The sequence below is a fragment of the Cnephaeus nilssonii genome (genome assembly GCF_951640355.1).
Source record: "Cnephaeus nilssonii genome assembly, chromosome: 4".
NCBI lineage: Eukaryota > Metazoa > Chordata > Mammalia > Chiroptera > Vespertilionidae > Cnephaeus > Cnephaeus nilssonii.
The window spans coordinates 16,559,968-16,582,277 of NC_137075.1; the positions used below are offsets into that span (position 1 = coordinate 16,559,968).

Sequence of the window (22,310 nt, forward strand, 5' to 3'; positions counted from 1 at the left end):
CCCCCCAATTGCTCTCCCCTGCAGGCCTGGGTCCCTCCCCAACTACCCTTCCCTGCAGGCCCAGTTGCCCCCAACTTCCCTCCTCTGCCAGCCTGGTCACCCCTAACTGCCCTCCCCTGCAGGCTTGATTGCCCCCAACTGCCCTCCCTTGCAGGCCTGGTCCCTCCCAACTGCTCTCCCCTGCTGGCCATCTTGTGGCGGCCATCTTGTGTCCACATGGGGCAGCCATCTTGTGTGTTGGAGTGATGGTCTATTTGCATATTACTCTTTTATTAGATAGGATGATATAAACACTTCTGAGAAATTTCAATTATGTATGTGTATAGATTAACTATAAAATAATATCCAATTAAGGGAAATTCTAGATTTCATTTCTGTGGAGTCCTTCAAATAAATAGGCTGAGAAATAAAATGCCAGCCTTTTGAGATTATTTTAACCACTATTTTTTTTTTATTATTCTAGAGAGGGAGGAAGGGAGAGAGGGACAGGAAGGAGGGATTGAAAGAGGGAGGGAGAAAAGGAAGGAGGGAGGGAGGGAAGGAGTGAGGGAAGGAGGGAAAGAGAGAAAGAGACAGACACATGGACAGACATTGATGTGAGAGAGAGACACTGATCTATTGCCTCATGTACATGCCCCAAGCAGGAATCAAACATGAAATCTAGGTATGTGCCCTGACCAGAAATTGAACTCACAGCCCATCATTGCACAGAATGACACTCCAACCAACTGAACCACACCGGCCACGGCTAACCACCATTTCTTTAATGAAGGAAGAACACAACTGAAAGTTAAAAACCTGTAAAAATTGTAAAGATGGATTAAATCAAATTTTAAAACTTGTAATATAACTGATACCAAGAAAGCAAAAGATAACTCATAAAATGGGAGAAATATTTGCAAATTATGTCTGATAAGAGATAGGTACAAAATATAAAGAACTCATAACTTAACTAAAAAAGACAACATAACTAAAAAGGGGGGCAAAGGATTTAAAGACATTTCTCCAGTTAAGATGGCCAATAAGCACATGAAAAGATGCTCAAAATCATTAGCCATTAGTGAAATGCAAATCAAAACCATAATGAGATACCACTTCACACATACTAGGATTGCTATAAGCTACAAGAGACATCAAGCAGTGGTGAAAAATTGGAATCCTCAATCATAGCTGTTGGGAATGTAAAAAGGTGCAGCCACTGTGAAAAGTTTGGCAGTTACAAAAACGTTAAACACTGAGTTACCAAGACACAGAAATTCCACCCCTAGGTATATGTACCCAAGAGAATTGAAAACATAAAATGTACACAAAAATTTGTACAGTCACTGCAGCATTATTCACATAGCTAAACAGAAACAACCCAAATGTCCAATAACTAATAAATGAATGGGTAAACAAAATACAGTATGACTATACAATGAAATGTTATTCAGTCTTAAATAGGAAGGAAATTCTAATCAAGGCTACAACATGAATGAATCTTGAAAACATATTAAATGAAAGAAGCCTGGCACAAAAAGCCACATACTATATGATTTCATTTATATCCAGAATAGGCAAATCCATGGAGACCGAAAGTAGATTAGTGATTTCTTAGGGCAGGGGAAAGGATGGGCTGAGAGAGAATGATTGACTGCTAATAGATATGAGGTTTCTTTTAGGGGGACAAAAATATTTTACAATTTGATTATAGTTATGGTTGCATATATTTAGAACACTTAACTGTATACTTCCAATGGGTGAATTGTATGATATGTGAATTATATCTCAATAAAGCCTTTTTTCCCAAAACAACCTATAAAGAACATTATGAGTTATACTAGAGGCCCGGTGCACGAAATTCGTGCATGGGAGGGGGGTTGTCCCATCAGCCCAGCCTGCCCCCTCTCACAGTCCGGGAGCCCTCAGGGGTGGGAGGCGACCCAGCAATCAGGGGAAGGTGATGCCCCCATCACACCTCTGCTGCTGCCACTGCCGGCAGCGTAAGCCTCAGCCGGCCCTGGTTACCTGAGCCTTGGGCAGCCCTGGGCAGCCACCATCCGAGGCTTGCCTGTGCCTCGGGCCAGCCCTGGTGGCTGGGGGGCTGAGGGGACTGGATATAATAGGATAGTTTAGTGCTTCCTAAACCAAACTACCAGTACACACACTAGGTAAGATAGCTAAATTCTCTACCACAGACTATTTATAGACATCCTATCCTATCTAATAAAGAGGAATATGCTAATCGACCCTCATGCCGTCGCAAATATGGCAGCGCCCACAGCCAATAAGGAGGGAATATGCTAATTGATTACCACGCCCTCAAAGATGGCGGTGTCCAGTCCCCTCAGCCTTGCCGAGGCAACAGGTGTGCAGCAAGGCCTCCAGAGTCCCCCAGTTCCCTCAGCCCCCCAGCTGCACAGGGCCGGCCCAAGGCACAGGCAAGCCTTGGATGGCAGCTGCCCAGCCGACGCCCAAGGCGCAGGCAAGCCTCAGATGTCGGCTGCCCAGCCGCCCAGGACCGGCCAAAGCTTGCACTGCCGGCAGTGGCAGCAGCAGAGGTGTGATGGGGCGGCACCTTCCCCTGATCACCAGGTCGCCTCCCGCCCCTGAGGGCTCCCAGACTGTGAGAGTGGGCAGGCTAGGCTGAGGCACCCCCCTCCAGTGCATGAATTTTCATGCACCGGGCCTCTAGTCCTATATAATAAAAGGGTTATATGCAAATTGACCAAACAGCAGAACGACCAGTTGCTATGATGTGCACTGACCAATAGGGGACAGACGCTCACCGCAGGAGCTGCCCCCTGGTTGTCAGTGCGCTCCCACAGGGGGGAGCGCTGCTCAGCGAGAAGCCGGGCTCATAGCAGGCGAGTGCAGCGGCGGTGGCAGGAGCCTCTCCCACCTCCGTGGCAGCGCTAAGGATGTCTGACTACTGGCTTAGGACGCTCCCCGGCTCCCAGACTGTGAGAGGATGCAGGCCAGGCTGAGGGAGCCCCTGAGTGTATGAATTTCGTGCACCAGGCCTCTAGTACATATATAAGACTTTTGGTTTCTCATACTCCTAGGCACTCAAATAACTATTAAATAATTCATTCTTGTTTTGTTAGCACATGTTTTGGTCAACTCAAGCTGAAGGAGCTGGATGGATAAAGGAGGAAATTCCGGCCACAAAAAAGAATAAAGATATTCAATAGGATTCATGTCATTTAGGGAGGGTGAGGGAGAGAAAATGCCACACACAGAGGGAGGCACAGTTACTAAAAGGTCCTTCCTACAGCGACTAGGTGGGCCTGGGAGGACAATGAAGCTAGGTGAAAGCAGGAGCTAAAAGAAGGTTTTAAGTTTTTCCTTGCCCCTCTCCCCAAAGTGTCCCAGCTTGCCCCTAAGTCCAGAGGGCTCACAGAGTAACCTGCTACTACCCCTAATACCACCTAACTGGCTACCCAGGAGAATATTCTAGGCCTGTTCACTCTAGGCCCATTTTGTTCCCTTCTTACCTCTCCCCCAAAGATTATCAGTCTTCTCTTGTATTCAAAGAATGGAGAAAGGTCTATGAGTATATGGGGGTTTGGAAAAAGGGAATGAGAAATAGAATGAGAAGAGACTTAGTAGCAGTTGACTACTATCTTACCATTCCAGCCTCCCTAAGGGATCAAGTTATAATCCTCAGGGTCAAGCCAAATTTTATAGGCAAGGTAGAAAGACACCTGAGGATCAAGGACAAAAGATGATCTTCAAAATTAACCCTTTGCACTCGCTTGCTTTTTTCTCGATTCCTTTATTCTACTCGGGATTTAATATTTTAAATACCCCAGATTTTACAAAGTGCGGCAGTAGAATAAAAAACTGGAGTTTCTTTTCATACAAACTTATTTATTTAATGTAAGAAAAGCCCAAATAAAGGAGGAGGGATGGAGGGAAGGAAGGGATAGGCTACCAATGCTAACCGTGTCGAGTCATGCTCGACATCCGAGTGCAAAAAGTTAAAGACTTTTCTGACCAAGCAAAAAGTCCACAGATATATCATTCTGTACATACCAAGGGGTATTTCTTCTTGAGAAAATTACTAGAAGATGAACTTCAGCACAACAACAGATAACTGGGGAAACAAGAGAAAGGGACTGGCAGAGAGCATAAAATGTTTTAAACTTTAGAACTGAGATAAAAACAAATGAGGGAATTAGAGTGATAAATTAGAATGTAAATGCTATGTTCCGATCAGGATATGTAATCAACATAGAAATAAAATGAAGGGAAGGAAAATGAAAGAGATGGGAAGTCATTAAGTCTGCCATGCCTACTTGTAATGCAGTAAAGTTCAATATCATTCAAAGTTGACAAATAATACAAGTCTAAGCACATTTAAGAGTTAAAAAAATAGCCCTAGCCGGTTTCCCAGTGGTTAGAGCATCGGCCCGTGAACTGAAGGGTCTCAGATTCTATTTCAGTCAAGGACATGTACCTTGATTGCAGGCTTGATCTCCAGCTCAAGTCAGGGCACCTGCAGGAGGCAACCAATCAATGTGTCTCTCTCACATTGATGTTTCTCTCTCTCTGTCTCTGCCCCTCCCTTCCACTCTCTCTAAAAATCTATGGAAAACATATCCTCAGATGAGGATTAACAAAAAACAAAAAAAAAGAGTAAAAAGTATATTAAGGAAGATAACATTATTAATTAAAATCAGATGGGTGAGGAGAGAAAGTGAGAAGAGAAGAAAGGGAAGGGAACATAGGCTATTTTATCATCATACTCATGGTGGTAAACAGTAAGACTGTATAAATCATCACTAAGCAAACCTATAATCATGAAAGTAACTAGTAAAACAAATATACAAAAACCATCCTAAAATCAGAAAACATATAAACCTACATGTAAGACAATACAAACAGATCACATGACTTTAAAAAATTAAATTGAGAACTCAATTCTTATCTGTCTTAGTAAAAAAATATAATAGTCTAACTTATAAGAAACATTTTCAGAATGGATCTCAAAGAAAAATTCAATTCAATAATATACAAGAGACTCAACTAAAATAGTGATTCTAAAAGACTGAATATAAAAGGGCAAAAGCATACCAGAATAAATGGAAAAAAAGGGGGGGGGGGTCAGAAAACCATAACCTTAATACCAGGTAAATTAGTGTTCAGGCCCAAAAAAGCATTAAATAAGCAAAGAACACTTTATAATGAAAAAGTATGAGATATGTTTTATCTTCATATAGCAGTTACCAGAAAAAACAACACATTATCAATTGTATTCGTCTTCTATTCATCTCTCTCAGCCCATAACCCAGCAAGTGGACAAAAAAAAAGTCAAGAAAACACAAGACCTTAATAAAAGTTATTTAATAATGTAAACCTGCCTGATCAATCCATTTAACTCTACAACATGAAAACAAAGAATGTAACATTTTAAAAATGTGCTCAGAGAGTATTGATAACAATTGACTATATAATAGGCCACAAAGAAATTTCAAAAAAAGTAAAAATAATTAGAGAATACTAGAGAATTAGTATTCTCTAATTGAAGTGCAAAAAGTATATAAATTATTAACCAAGTCAGAAAACAAAACAAAAAGTCCCACTATGTGGAAATTTCAGTTCTCTCTCAAACATCTCATTAGGTAACCAAAATAAATAGGCAAATAAAAATTTAAAAAGAAAAAGAAACTAAAATTGGAGAATTTCTAGAAAACAAACATAGAAATCACCCCATGTCAAAACTAAGAGATACAGCTAAAACCATGCTCAGAGGACAACAACATATTAAATATCAAAAAAGGAAGAAAAAAATGAAAGAAACTAAAAAAGAAGAAATTAACCAAGACAAAGGCCAAAAATAATGAGTAAGAAAATAGTAAAACAGTAGAGTAAGTACATAAACAATAAACCCAGAAACTATTTTTCTTTCTTTCTTTTGGTTAACAAAAATCTAAAATGAATAAGCTACTAGCTAACATAAAATCAAGAAGAGAAAAAAAGAAAGGGGAAGTACAAAGACAACATTGTAATGGTAAAGACTGGAATGTCCAAAATAGTTAAATATAGTACACTAGAGGCCCAGTGCATGATTAAATCATGCACGTGTAGGGTCCCCTACAAGCTTTTGCTTTCGATCGCGGGGGACCCGGGTGCCTGTCCGCTGGTGCACCAGGCCTTTCAGAAGCCTCCGGCGCAGCGAAAGCTTCTGAAAGGCCTGGTGCCTGAGCGGACAGGCACCCATCTCCCACGCTTTCACTTTCGATCGCTGGTGCACCAGGCCTTTCAGAAGCCTCCGCCGCACATGATGCCAGAGCGGACAGGCACCCAGCTCCCCCGCTTTTGATGGTCCGTGGCGGGACATGAGCTCGCTGCCCCAGAGGCTCCTTCTGTGCCACAGCACAGCCATGGCGCAGACACTGAGCTCACGCCGCTGCTGGCGTCACGAGCTCAGCGTCCTGCCAGCCCAATCGGACACGCCGCCCCCCCGTGCCTCCTGGCCAATCGTGGGCATGGCGAAGGTACGGTCAATTTGCATATTTGTCTATTATTAGGTAGGATACATAAAAAGAAACAATGTATCTTTAAAAGAACAAGGGAAATTATGTATTTATCTGAAAAGATCTCCACGCTATATTGTTATGTGGAAACAGTAAAGATCAGACTAATAGGTGCATTAAGTTGCCCCTGTGTAAAAATCAGGAAATTTAATTGCATTTTCTCGTCCTAGATGCAAAAGAAACTTTGGAAGGATACAAAAGAATCAAGATAGTGGTTTCCTATTGGGAGGAGTAGAAATTAGATGGGGAGACAAGGACAGAAATAACACTTTTCAGCATGTAATGTTTTATACTTCTGGGTTTTGAGCCCTGTGGATGATTACTTGTTTTTCCAAATAAATTTTTAAATTTGCATGACTAACATAAACTCACCAAGTATCTTCAAGCACTTAACTTGGTACCAAACACTACACTTGGTGTTGGGGATGTACAAAATGAAAAGGTCTAGTCTTCCCTTTTAAAGAGCTTATAGTTTTTACAGTTTGGTAGGGATATAGGCGGCAAACCAACATTGTGGTATTTCTTCATATGAAGACATGATGAAAGCACTATAAAAGAGCACCTATATCTACATAAAAGAAATAAGGACAATTATTCAGCAAAGATGAATATTATTTAGCTTTGATGCTAAATAAGACTTAAAGGCTGAGCCCGAGATTTTCAGAAGAATAATAAAGGATATCCCACAGATAGAATAGAAAAGAGATTCTTGGAAGTAGAGAGAGCAAAGGGTAGTCAAATCATTACAGATTAGGATTTTACAAGAGCAAGAGTGGCTAGAATTAAGACTCAAGAAGTTGAAATGGGGCATTAAATATCATCTTCTAGCTGTCAGGCAATGTGCTAAATGCTGGAGATAAAGAAGTAAACAGGGCCAAAAAAATAAAATAAAATAAACAAACAGGGCCTATTTCCTGCAGCTTATTCTAGATGTCAATGTCCAGAGAAACCAAGAAAGAGGTTTTGCAGTAGTTTGATACCAAGTCTCTGGCTTTTGCACATACTGTTGCCTCTATCAGAAATGCTTTCAACATTCCCTTTCCTCACCCACCCCTAGTCTAGATAATTCCTTTCTCAGAACTCAGATTAAATGCCCTTGTTCCGGCCAAGCCGGCGTGGCTCAGTGGTTGAGCATCAACCTATGAACCAGGAGTTCACAGTTTGATTCCCGGTCAGGGAACATGCCCAAGTTGTGGGCTCAATCCCCAAGGGAGGGCATGCAGGAGGCAGCCTATCAATGATTCTCTCTCATCACTGATGTTTCTATATCTCTCTCCCTCTCTCCCTTCCTCTCTGAAATCAGTAAAAATATATTTTTAAAAAATATTTTTAAAAAAATGCCCTTGCTCCAGGCAGCTTTCTCTCACCCAAGAATAAATCAGTTCCACTTGCTATGTACTTGAAAGCACACTGTGATTCTTCTTGGTAATTATACTTAGGCATCTTTATCTTTCTATCCAAACTATAGTCTGCATGAATACAAGAGTCAAGCCCCTCTTGTTCACCACTGTACCTAAGCACTAACCACAGTATACAGAAAACCCTTAAATGTAGCGATTTTTCAACATTTTTCATCTCATGGTGCACATAAACTAATTACTAAAATTTTGCGACACACCAAAAAATATATTTTTTGCCAATCTGTTAAAAAAATTGGCATAATTCTGACTCATTCACACCAGACAGCTATTATGTTGGCTGTTGTCATCTTGTTATTTGACAATCTAAGGGAAAAGAGGTCAGGGTCCCTGACTAGTCAGGTATTGCATGTTTTATTTTAAAAATTCTTGCAACACAGCAGCTGAAAATCACTGTCTTAATGAATTAATCAATGAGTGAAAAAATTTTAGAACACAACCCTACCTACCGGTATGGCTCAGTGGCTGAGTGTCAACCCAGGAACCAAAGATCACAGGTTTGAGTCCAGGTTAGGGCACATGCCAGGGATTGCAGGCCCAAACCTCAGAGTGGGACATGCAGGAGGCAGCAGATCGATGGATGATGTTCCTGTCTCATCGATGTTTCTACCTCTCTACCCCTCTCCCTTCCTCTCTCTCTAAAAACCAATTTTAAAAGTATTTTTTAAAAATTTTAGAACATAATTTAATCTTTCCTGATCACTTAGACTGATTTATAAGAAACCTAAATTTGCCGAAACCGGTTTGGCTCAGTGGATAGAGCGTCGGCCTGCGGACTGAAAGGTCCCGGGTTTGATTCCGGTCAAGGGCATGTACCTTGGTTGCGGGCACAGCCCCAATAGGGGTTGTGCAAGAGGCAGCTGATCGATGTTTCTCTATCATCGATGTTTCTAACTCTCTATCCCTCTCTCTTCCTCTCTGTGAAAAATCAATAAAATATATTTTTTAAAAAAAAAAAGAAAGAAACGTAAATTAGTGCTGGCTGGATTGCTCAGTTGGAGCATCGTCCAGTACACACAAAGGTTATGGGTTTGATTCCTGGTTGGGGCACACACGGGAGGCAACCGATCAACGTTTCTCTCTCTCATCGGTGTTTTTCTTTTTCCTTCCTCTCTCTCTAAAATCAATCAATAAATAAAAAAATTCTCAGGTGAGGATTTAAAAAAAAACACCAAATTATTATATGGATACATTTCAGATATGTAAGATTACGTGGTTTCTTCCTCATGGCTCCAGAATGTTATACATTCATTTTAAATACTTGTATCTTTATTTTTTCTCCTTTCAAACTATAAATTGTCACTTCCTACTACTTTCAAGTCTATGTTTTCTAGCAGATTCCAACTACTTCTAATTTGCAGAAATCTGCTAAGCTAAAAGCAGATAAATTCAGCTATAAAGAAATAACTGGCATAAGAACCAAATAGTAGTACATAGTTTTTGAGAACTTTTTCTTTTGGAGACAGGAGCAGGCAATGGTGGAGTAGAATGAAATGGGGATACAAAGAAGCAAGATGCTCTTTTATAATAAACTACTTAAATATCATTGCATAATTTCTTTTGTTAACAAAGCCTTTTATTTTTGCTAACCTTGGTTTATTCTGTTAAATAATTCCAGACGATTGTTATACACGTTTCTGCATTCAAATAAACAGTTGAACAGAAAAATGTGAAAGTAAACATTCTATTGTATAAGGTTAAAAAAAAAAGCATTATTTAAAAAAATTTGGTCCAAGATAATGGGGAAAAATAATATTTGAGTTCTCATCAATTCAAGGTGCACTTTTTCCCATTTACAAATACAGGGTGGGGCAAAAGAAGGTTTACAGTTGTTCATATGGAAAATAATTACAATAATAACACAAGAATAAACTAGGTGTTTCGTGTACTCATAACTATAAACCTACATTTGTGTGTAAGAAAGTGAAATATGCTTCTTAATCAAAGCCTTAAAATGGCAATATTTTTTTCTCTTAGTTGCACATAAAATAATGGTACACTTCGTAACTAACAGCATCTTGCATTTGATGAAATATATAATTTTATGCAATAAAAACATTGATCTTTTTTGCTTTCTCAACTAGATAACTGTTATCTACTCATGTATTAGCCCATTCCATCTCCCTTTCCCCACTAAAATAAAAAACCTAATGCTCATATTAATGATGCTGAGAAGAGATAAAAACCAATACAAAAAAAAAAAAGAAAAGCAGTGATTTGGTTTCACTGAGAAATCTTACCATTAAAAGATAATGGGCCCCTATTAATGAATGAACCAAATTAAAATCTTGCTTAAGAAATCTTTAGTAAAATCCCTTAGAATTCTTATCTTTTGTATCTATCTTGGCTATGTTATATGTAGTCATCATAATATTTAACAAAATTCTTTAATAATTTATTGTTGAATAAACAGAAATAAATCTTCTCCAGGTTCCTAAGGTGAATAATCTATAAGTAGTCCTGAAATTTGCAGATGAAGTAAGGCATTAAATTTAGTGTAATTTAGAGCATTAGAATTCTCTATAAGCATAACGCACACAACTGAATATACTACTTGAATTCTCAGCAACACATGTTAATGTGACTTCCAATTCTAAACTATCATAATTACAAAATAACTTGAAATTTTTCATTAAAATACAACAGCAAGAACTGAACACACTCAATTAGTGTAATCTTTACACAAAATAAAACTCTCCAAAAAACTTATATACCATTTATTATATTTTTTCTCCTCAGAAGCAAAAATGTAAACCAATTGCTTCTAGCAAAGATTATCATTTCTCTTAAAATAGGTTATATTTTCTCTTAAAATAATAGGAAAGCATCAGAAGAAATATTTCCACTTAGAGCTAATGACAAAAAGAACAAAAATCAATGAGAAACAAGTTATAGTAATAATGTCTGTTGACAAGGAATATTTTTAAAGAAGTAACTAAATAAAAACTTTGATCTTACAATCATCACTCAAGTAAAAACACTAAAAAATGACTCTTTATTTTAAAAAAAATACCTACCTTTGTCTGGGAACTATAAAGAGTGCCCGTACCAACTTCTTCCTATTTGCTTTTGTGTTCATGTTCATGCAAAAATCCATTGCTGCCTATAGGAGAAAAAGCAAACTTTTTCTTAAAAAAAAAAAAATCTTTATTTAGCTACTAAAAACAGAAACCCTGGATACTACAATGGATTTCCACTTATTCCTAAATGTTTCAAATGGTTTTAAAACACTAGTATTGTAAGCATATCCAAACTAAAAGATCACTGAGCTTAAACTCCTCTATCCTTATGTTATCTCAAAATACATGTTTCATAAACTTTTAAATTGCAACCTATTGTTAGAAAAAGAACTTTGAGTGGGTAGATTGATGATCATGCAATGTTTGGCAAATAATTACATTAAATGCACAATCAATGCTTTAACCTCATTCAAGTTAAAAAAATCAATGTTGATATCAGAAGCTTTCTGCAAGAACAGTTACCAGGAGCCAAATAAATTACTAATACTAAACCAGATAATCAAAAAGGAATAAAGATAAAGTAGGTAAGAGAGATAGGCATAGATCAGTCGTCAACAAACTCAACAGAGCCAAATATCAACAGTACAACGATTGAAATTTCTTTTGAGAGCCAAATTTTTTAAACTTAAACTATATAGGTAGGTACATTGTTATTAACTTAATTAGGGTACTCCTAAGCTGGCCTTTGCTAAAAACTCAAGGGGCCAAAGAGCAGCATGTGGCTCGCGAGCCGCAGTTTGCCGATCACTGGCATAGATTATTCCAAGGAACATGTAAGAGTAAGTGCCTCAACAATGACTGAAAGGTTCAGGGTCAGCAATCAGATTTAGTAACTTAATTAAACAAACCATATCACAGGACTATAATAAATACCCACACCTGTTATTTAGTATTGTTCTATATTTTAATAACAAAAATACGTTCAATATTTCATCAACATGTCTAACATCTAATATTTGTGTAAAAGAACAAATTAAATTCAGAGACAGAAACATGGAACAGACTAAAGAATCTAGGGGAGCCCTAACCAGTGTGGCTCAGTGGATAGAGCGTTGGCCTGAGGACTGAAGGGTCCCGGGTTCGATTCCAGGTCAAGGGCATGTACCTTGGTTTCGGGTACATCCCCAGTAGGGGGCGTGCAGGAGCTAACTGATCAATGTTTCTCTCTCATCTGTGTTTCTAACTCTCTCTCCCTCTCCCTTCCTCTCTGTAAAAAAATCAATAAAATATATATATTTTTAAAAAAGAATCTAGGGGAAGTCGAAGGGGAAGGGGGGGCGGGGCGGGCGGGAAGAAAAGATCAATCAAAGAACTTACATACATACTAGTAGCCCGGCGCACGAATCCATGCGCCAGTAGCTGGCCTGTAGCTCGCTACTGCCCTCCAGTAGCTCTCTGCCTGCTGACCCACCCTCCTGTAGCTCCCCCCACACCCCACACCCCGCCGCATAGCTTGCTGCCCTGCCACCTCCTGTACCTCTCCACCGCCCACTAGTAGCCAGTAGCTCCCTGACACCCTCCTGTAGCTGCACTGGATTTCTATTCTTTACTGTAGATGATAATATAATAAAACACCTCCCATTTGGTTAAAACTTTTGATGAAATAAATAGCATAACTGAAATTGATAATGTTTAAACTTAGGAAACTAGCTCACATTGAAAATATCCACCAAGACTAAAACTTTAGATCAATATTAGTCAAGAGAGCAAAATCTATTTAATTTTTTCTTCTGCTTATAAAGGAAATGTAATAAATGTCATTGAAGTTTACATTTTATAACATTAAAGATTATAGTTAATGAGAATAACAAAGAAAAACTGAAAATTCAAGCAATTCACTCAAATTAAAAATTCTGAATCTACTAATGAAAATCCCAAAGGTCATGTACTCAGAAAACTAGAAAACTTCACACACACACACACACACACACACACACACACACACACCAAAAGAAAAAAGAAAAAACAACTTGCATATCAACATCTTTGAAAAGTATATTTTAAAAAAATTTTAATGACTAATAATGGCCTAGGTTTCAACATAATTAGGAAACATAAAAAGTACTTCAATAACTATTTTAGACATTATCTTTTAAATATATATGTACTCTAAATTTTATAAAAATAGATTAGTCAATAAACACTTCTCTACCATAATAATGAAAGGCCAGTTAGATGAAAAACAAACAAAAAACAGAAAACCAGTATAATGTTCAAAACTCTCCACAGATTAAAAGTTCGTAAAGTGTATCAATGCCTGGTACACACAATAGGTATTCAATAAATGTGTCAGGTAAACGACTACAGGAGTGAGAAAACTGCCAGAATTAATAAACCTGAAGAAATTTAAAAAGAAGAAAAAAAAAGCTTCACATGTATATTAACTCTTAGATTTATTTAACTGGTTCTGCCCTATGGGGAGAAATGAAAGCAAAAGAGATGCCTTGGTTACAACTGCTGCTTGACAACTCAGTAAAAAGTTTTTCAAAAACTTGTTTCAAAATGTTTTAGGTAAATGAAAGTTCAACACCTATTTTTTTTTTTTTATGAAGTAAAAATAAATCCTTCTGATCATCAAATGCATGCAGAAATAAGCATTACCAAGTGACCTAAAAGAAATCTTCATTTTGGGTTATATAGTTTACCTTAATTATGGAGTTCAAAAAATTCTTAGATGTTTCTACCTATTTCCCAAATACTTTTCCCTCTTAAGCCATTTGGACCTTTGACAACATATATGGAAGAAATTCCTGTCATGAGAAAGCTGACTCCCAGAAGAATCCACCAGAGTCCAATCCAACAGGGAAGAGGGGCTCCCTATTTTTCACTTGACCCTCAGAAAGCTAACTTAGAATTTAATATATGGCTATTATTGGCCACAGCACTTAATACGGATACTTTCCAATAAAGATTCATAACAATATTGCTATAACATACAAAACTGATGACATCTTTCCCACCTTCAGCTTTCATTATGGTACTCAAAATGGACTTTGGGAGGTGGAGCAGGAGTATCAAGGTATTTCTCTTTCATCCTCTATTTATATGCAATAAATAAATTAAAATTTAGCAGGGAAAAGATTTAGTCATATTCCAAACTTAGAAAAATAAACAATTGTTTAAGAGGTGGTTTCTGATATACTCTATAAAAGAAAGAAAAAAAAAAGGCTTCTTTTTTTTTAATCCTCACCTGAGGATATTTTTATTGATTGTTTAGAGAAAGATATAGGGTCAAAGAGAAATATCGATGTGCAAGAGAAACACTGATTGGTTGCCTCCCGTACCCACCCTAACTGGGGATCAAACACACAACCTTAGTGGTGTACAATCAGCTGAGCCATTCAGTTGGGCTAGACTACCTAAAACTGAAATAAATCTGTAATTACAGTTTTGAAAACATTGATCTAATCAATGCAAAAAGTAAGGCAATTTAGAGTTTAAAGCCTGTTTGATTATATAAATAGTTACTGAAATACATCTAAATTATCTGAAGAAGAGATGCAGAAACCAAAAGTAAAAAATAACCTAACTTCTGTAGTTCTCTACAGGGGACCCTCAAAACGCTATGAGGGGGGAAAAAAGATAAAAGATTACATTACACTTTGACAAAAACACGGCCTAAAGCAACAATTTCCAAGCTTTGGGTCTCAAGAGCCTTTTATGCACTTAAAAATTATTAAAAACCCAAGGTGGCCAGTGTTTCTAAGTGGTTAGAATGTCAGCCCTCGCACCAAAGGGTCGCAGGTTCAATTCCTCCTGGTCAAGGGCACATACGTGGATTGCAAGTTCAATCCCCAGCCCCAGTTGGGGTGTGTGTGAGAGACAACCAATCAATGTGTCTAAAATCTATGTTTCTCTCTCTTCTCCCCCACATCCCCAACCCTACTCTCTCTAAAAATCAATGGAAAAAATATCCTCGGGTAAGGATTAACAACAACAAAAAAAAATTATTCAGGACCTGAGAGAACTTCATTTATGTGGCTTATATTTATTGGCATTTACTGTTAGAAATTAAAACTGAGAAACTTTAAACTTACCAATTCACTTAAAAATCCAATAAACCTATTAAGTGTTAACAGTTTTTGGAAATAACTATATTTAAAAAAAAAAAAAAAAATGTTGCCCTGCCCAGTGTGGCTCAGTTGTTGGTTAGGCACCATCCTGCGTACCAAAAGGTCTCCAGTTCAATTCCCCATCAAAGCACATACCCAGGTGGTGGGCTCGATCGCTGGTCAGGGTTCGTTCAGGAGGCACCAGATGAATGTTTCTCTCTAACATCAATGTTTCTCTCTCTCCCTCTCCCTTCCTCTGTCTCTCAAGTCAATAAAAGACATATTTAAAAACAACTAAAATAAAAATAAAATAAAAACTTAGGGACAGATGAGTGGCACTCTTTTAGAAGATAACAAGTCTGATTATCTATTATGCATGCAATCTGTTGTGATGTGTTTAGCTGAACTATATGAAGAAAACCCAACTTTACACATATAAATAGCTGGGAAAAGAGGTGAATTTTAATATCCTTTTCGGGATTTATAAATATTCTTTGATAAGTGGTAGGTTCCTAAGGGTTAGGAGAAATGTGGAATCTGAAATCTTATCAAATTTCCATGCTGTTGGATTAAAATCTACCTTGCACTGGGAGTGGATCTTTAACAACCAAGCAAGACTTGGTTAGCACTGTGCACTGATCACTCAGAACAATGGTTCACTGAGTTATGCTGGTCTTCCAAATACATACATGCTATTTTTAAATTACATTATTTAATATCACCACCATACCTATCAGAAAAATCTCATGGATAAAGTCTCCTCAGAAAACAACTGGGAAGCTGTCAAGTTTATGGTAGTGGACTTAAGTTTTCCAAAATTCTAATTTTTGTTGACAACTCAAATGTATTCGTTGGCAATAAATACTTTTAGTTGTTTTACTTGAAGTGTAAGATTCATCTTGTTCATGTTAGAAAATTGTCAGCTATTCTGAGTTTTGTTTTTTTTAATCCTTACTGAAGGATATTTTCCCATTGATTTTTAGAGAGAGGGAAAGACAGAGAGGAATATCAATGTGATAGAAACACATCGACTGGTTGCCTCCTACATGTGCCCCAACCAGGGCACCGGCCAGGAAGGAACCTGCAACCCAGGTACATGCCCTTGACTAGAATCGAACTTGTACCTTTCAGTCCTCAGGCCAACGCTCTATCCACTGAGCCAAACTGGTTAGGGCCATTCTGAGTATTTTAACAAAATAGATTGGGAAATTAAACTAAGAAAAGCTTATAAATTGATGGACTACAATCCACTTTGAATTAGATGATTACATTACTTATCATTAGATAACTTACGAGTTATATTGTTTTCTTGGTATCAATAAAATTTTACTGATCTACCCATTCTGTTTTAGTCTGTTTCAAATAACATATCCAATTCTAAACATCATTAACTATAGACAATGAGTGACTTTGACATCTATTCCAATCCTTTCAGAAATTTTTGGAGTGGAATACAAGATTATTTTAATGGTCATCGTGATTACAAACAGAATCTTATCATAATCTTTAAAAAAAACAAGAGAAAAAAAAAGAAAAATGTCGGCTAAACACCCAAGATGGAAAAAATAATCACAGTTCTTCCATCAGTTCTTTGAAGTAAAAATGGTATTCTATGAAAAAAAAAATTAGTTCAGCTTGCAACTCAAACACAGTTGTTTTTCCCAGACAACTTTAAGAAAGCAGAAGTGCTTTACCTGTCCTCCCATTTTGTCAGATTAAAAGGACAGGTACTCAAAAGTTGAAATGAAATAAAAGCACTAATTTGTATGGATTCATCAAGGAGATTCTTAAGTGAAAGTGACATTTTTTAAAAAATTCAAATGCATGGCAGATAAGACTACAAGGGCTACGAGTACAGCTTACTATCACTTCATTTTGATTTGTGTAAAAATGTCAGCGGCTTTATCCATAATCATTTTTGTAAATATTGAAAACAGTGAAAAAGGAAAAAAAAAAAACTTAATATTAGTATGAAAAGAGTTTTGACCTTATAGACCCCCATTAAGTGCCTAGGAAGACAGCAGTACTCTACAGAGCTTTTAAAAGTTTCTGTTCTACTTTCCAAACTGTGGGTCCCTATGTGATGAGGTGTCAAGCAAACAGGATTTTAGGGACAGTTCCACTTCCAAACTGAACATCTACAGATTGGCTCCAAATTTATGTGTTTATTTTCGATACCAATATAAGATCCCATTTGAGCCCTGACTGGTTTGGCTCAGTGGATAGAGCGTCGGCCTGAGGACTGAATGGTCCCAGGTTCAATTCCGGTCAAGGGCATGTACCTTGGTTGCAGGCACATCACCAGTAGGGAGTGTGCAGGAGGCAGCTGAATCGATGTTTCTCTCTCATCGATGTTTCTGACTCTTTATCCCCCTCCTTCTCCCTTCCTTTCTGTAAAAAATCAATAAAATACATTAAAAAAAAGAAAAAAAGATCCCATTTGAAGAAATGGTTCATTCTATAGCTAAAATAGTCCAAAAACTGCAGAGATTATTAATTAGAGTTATCCTACATGGTGTATATGCTTCAGTAAAGTTATACTGAGACAATCATACCTTGTCTATCAGATCTCGGTTCACACAGTTGGGCAATTGCTGTAGAAAAGCATCTACTATGAGCTTCAGATGAGATCCAGTGCTGGTTTCTTCATCCTCTTGTTCTAGGTTTAAAAAATACAGAAGCAATATAAGAATAAAAATATGCAATTATTAGTTATTTGGGAAATAGATAATCTAGAGCACTTTTCTTACCAATGAAAAAAATGAAGCATTTTTTGAGATTTGGCCCTAGAAAGTTTGAGTATCTCTAGAATCACAACCCCAAGTCACTACATCCTTTCATATATCAACAACTAGAAGCCCAGTGCACGAAATTCGTGTACGGCGGCGGGTTGTCCCTCAGCCCAGCCTGTACCCTCTCCAATCTGGGACTCCTGGAGGGATGTCCGACTGCCCGTTTAGGCCCGATCCCACCGGGCAGTCGGACATCCCTCTCACAATCCAGGACTGCTGGCTCCCAACTGCTTGCCTGCCTGCCTTCCTGATTGCCCCTAACCGCTTCTGCCTGCCAGCCTGATCACCCCCTAACCACTCCGCTGCCAGCCTGGTTGATGCTTAACTGCTCCCCTGCCAGCCTGTTTGCCCCCAACTTCCCTCCTCTGCCAGCCTGGTCACCCCTAACTGCCCTCTCCTGCAGGGTTGATCACCTCCAACTGCCCTCCCTTGCAAGCCTGGTCCCTCTCAACTGCCCTCCCTTGCAGGCCTGGTCCCTCACAACTGCCCTCCCTTGCAGGCTGGGTGCCTCCCAACTGCCCTCTCCTGCTGGCCATCTTGTAGTGGCCATCTTGTGTCCACATGGGGGCAGGATCTTTGACCACATAGGTAGGGGCAGCTATATTGTGTGTTACAGTGAGATCAATCTGTATATTACTCTTTTATTAGATAGGATAAACTGACAAACTTTTGCATTAGACACAAAGTATTAATCATAAATTGCATATAGTTTTATGGTAAATCTGTTACTTTTATCTACCAAGCATCCCTTCCTGCGAGTCTTCAATTAACAGCACTCTCATTGCTGCCTTTTGAAGAAAGTCCATGGGATTCTGATGGAGAAAGGTGCTGCCAGATCACAGGACACCTCCATTTCCCCTGGGTCACCAGCTAAGTCCTTCCATGACACTTATACAGACAGTGGAGAAAATCTCTTTCCCTTTATGTCACTAGCTGGTATGATTTGAGCATGAGGCACCCACCCTCTATTCATGACACCGGGAAAGAAAATCTGCAGCAGTAAACAATGAAGCCAATAGAGAGAAAAGTAATATGACAGAAGATAACCTTCTAAATAAAGAATCCTAAATAATAAAACAATATTTTTTTATTATTGAATATAAAACATTACTCAATTATAAATACAGATAAAATGATCACAGATGAACTGATCTACTAGTTGTCTTTTATCTCTCAACTATTTTATTTTATTTATTTTATTTTTTTGGTGCCCTGGCTGGGAATCAAACCAGCAACATTTCAGTGCATGAGACGACACCCAACCCACTGATCCACACCGGCCAGGGCTATCTCTCAACCATTTTGAATAACTCTCAGATACATTTATATTAAGACTAGAGGCCTGGTGCATGAAATTCATGCACTGGAGGGGGGGGTCCCTCAGCCCGGCCTGCGCCCACTCACCGTCTGGGAGCCCTTGGGGGATGTCTAACTGACGGCTTAAGCCCACTCCCTGCAGGGAGCTGGCCTAAGCTAGCAGTCAGACATCCTTAGTGCTGCTGTGGAGGCGGGAGAGGCTCCCACCACCGCTGCTGCACTTGCCAGCCATGAGCAGCTTCTGACTGAGCAGCACTCCCCCTGTGGGAGCGCACTGACCACCAGGAGGCAGCTCCTGTGTTGAGCATCTGCCCCCTAGTGGTGAGTGAGTGTCATAGCAAACAATCATTTCACAGTTCGGTCGATTTGCATATTAGCCTTTTATTATATAGGATTGTAAAGATTATATTATAGAATTAAAATAAATTCAGAATAATGCTAGGAAGTAGAGAAGCATAAGAAATATCTATTAAGATAGAATTTAAATGATCATTAAAGCTTACAGTCATACAAACTGGAACATACAATGTTTCAGATCTAAGTCAAATTCTGAAGCAATGATAGCTTGGAAACAAAAGGAAAACAGGAAAAATGAGTAAAGATCCACATTCTTAGGCTAGAGCTTTGGGTAGAAAAACTAATTAAAAATTTTGCAAAATAATGCTTACCTTGCTCATCAAGAAGTTTCTTTGTCAGATCTTCAGCTTCATCTGCACCCTCTAACTCCAAAGTGTCATCATTAATTTCTAGATTCTCCAACTCAAGTTCTAAATCATCAGGATTTGATACCTCCTTATTATCTTTAGGTTCTTTTGCCTCTGCTTAAAGACAAAGAATCACAGTCTCTGAATTAAAAGTCATATTGAAATTCTGCTTCAAAAAAAGATAAAAATTCACAAAATTTCCATTATTTGTCTTAGAATCTACATATATACCTGGCAACATTTGAGTATAAATTTAATATATTCATATTTTATAAAACACATATGCTCACTAAGAAGCAAGACCATAACTTCTAAATGGATGGATGGAGACATACACATATGAGGATTTCTGGTAAAGATGAGGGGGAAATAAAGTTGATTAGATAAAGTAGACTCAGGTTAAGGAGGGTCTCAAACTCTAAGATGAGTTCAGACTTTTTCTTTTATGCAGTATAACCTTTGCTGGGTCATGAGAATAACATTTAAATGTGATGTAATATGAAAATTAACTTACCAACAATATACAAGATAATATTGAAAGACAGGAAAAAATAGTATATAGAGAGACCAATTAGGAAAATATCCTTATAATTTAGATGTCAGGAGTTAGGGGAAATAAAAAAATTGCAACAAAACAAAATGTCCAGGAATTATTAAAAAACTAAATGAATAGCGAGGATAACAAAGAAAAAGAAACTGAACCTAATCAACAAGATTGGCATAATGTTGACAATTACTGCTCAGTTTACTACATTAGACTTACTTTGAAATTTTCATAAATAAAAAAACAAAAAATCCTGTGTTCAAGAATTTATGCTTAAGAGTGATGAAGTTACAGTATAAATGAAATTGTTACATTTCTCAGCCTCATCTTCTCTTACAGTCTTCCAATCACATAATTTCTGCACTGAAAGCAGAAATGTTTTACTGATACTTAATACCATACCATATTTGAGAGAATCAAAACTCTAGTATAGACTGGTTTTGCTGCTTCTAAATGGAGACTAATATCTTCTCATTCACTCTTCCTTTCATTCAACTAAAATTTAAAATCCTACTACATGCTTAGTGTTCTTAGCACCAAGACAAAAACCCTGCCCATATGGCACATATACTCATTCTCTAGTGTTCCCTGATGTCTGATTATCAAAAACCAACATTTGCTGACTAGCCACTATGTATTCAGAATGATACTAAACTATTCAACATTCAGAAAAAGCTTAAAATCTGACCTTTGTTCTCAAAAAATGCACAGTCTATCTGAGGAAATTAAACCAATATGCACTTGAGAGTCAAGTGGGGTATAGTGAGGAGAGGATTGCAAGCAGAAAGTAGAACAATGCATAAGGCCATGAAGCAAGAAGACTGGCTGTTGCACAGACTTTTTGAAAAGGAGAAAAAAGAGCAATGCATTAGCAGATACAGTTGGAGAGGAAGACTTTTTTTTTTAATATGTTTTTATTAATTTCAGAGGGGAAGGGAGAGGGAGAGAGATAAAAACATCAATGGTGAGAATCATTGATTGGCTTCCTCTTACACACAGCCCTTACTGGGGATCAGTTTGATATGCCCTGACCCCGAATCAAACTGTAACCTCCTGGTTCACAGGTCGATGCTCAACCAATGTGCCACACCATCCGGGCAAGAGGAAGACTCTAACCAAACTATGCAGGGTCCTCGAGACAATGTTAAGTTTACATTATACTCCAAATAAATGTAAAGTCATTAAAAAGTATTAGGTAGAAGAGTAAAAATCATGTTTTAGAATGCATAGAGGGAGCAAGAGCAAACACAGGGCAGCCAGGTAGGAGGATAAGAAATGATGGTAGCTTAGACTAGAATAGTAGCAGTAAATATAAAGTACATCTGAGGTACATTTAAGAGATTAAATTAGCCCTAGCCGATTTTGCTCAGTGGATAGAGCGTCAACCTGCAGACTGAAGGGTCCCAGGTTCGATTCCAGTCAAGGGCACATGCCCAGGTTGCAGGCTTGAATCCCAATGTGGAGCTTGCAGGAGGTAGCCGATCAATGATTCTCTCATCATTGATGTTTCTGTCTCTTTCTCCCCCTCTCCCTTCCTCTCTGAAATCAATAAAAATATGTATCTTTTAAAAAGAGATTAAATTAGTAGACTTGATTATTAAACTGACTATTCCCTCTTCTTCCACTGGATCCTAAGAAACACTGGAATTTAACAGATATATGAAAGTGGAAGCCCAAGTTAAGTACAAAGAAAAATCAGGAGGGTTTAGTATCACAGAAGCCATAGGGAAGAAATGATCCAAAAAGAAAGCAGTAAACTTGAATGGCTTGAGATCAAATGACACAAAGACTGGGAATTGCCCTAGAGATATAGCATCATAAAAATAATTGGTAACTTTGGGTAGCGGTGGTGTTTAAGTCAGATTGGAATGAATTGGAGAACAAGAAAGTAAGAAAGTGAAGACTCCATGTATAGCCAATTCTTTCAAGAGGACTCAAAGAG

The 22,310-nt window shown here is 38.1% G+C and overlaps 1 protein-coding gene across 4 annotated transcripts in view; it reads right to left on the minus strand.

The window, feature by feature from the left end:
• UPF2 (UPF2 regulator of nonsense mediated mRNA decay) overlaps positions 1–22,310 on the minus strand; it is a gene marked incomplete at its 3' end in the record, with an annotated part of 124,470 nt that overhangs the window by 69,915 nt on the left and 32,245 nt on the right. For 2 of the 4 annotated variants that reach the window (XM_079767591.1, XM_079767593.1), the window contains exons 6-8: positions 19,789–19,938; positions 17,567–17,670; positions 10,957–11,042 (exon numbers count right to left, since the gene is read on the minus strand). In XM_079767591.1, coding sequence (XP_079623717.1) covers positions 10,957–11,042; positions 17,567–17,670; positions 19,789–19,938 — 340 coding nt within the window. Of the gene's footprint in view, positions 1–10,956; positions 11,043–17,566; positions 17,671–19,788; positions 19,942–22,310 lie in introns of all 4 variants that reach the window. The other 2 variants (XM_079767590.1, XM_079767592.1) reach the window with 1 other exon arrangement.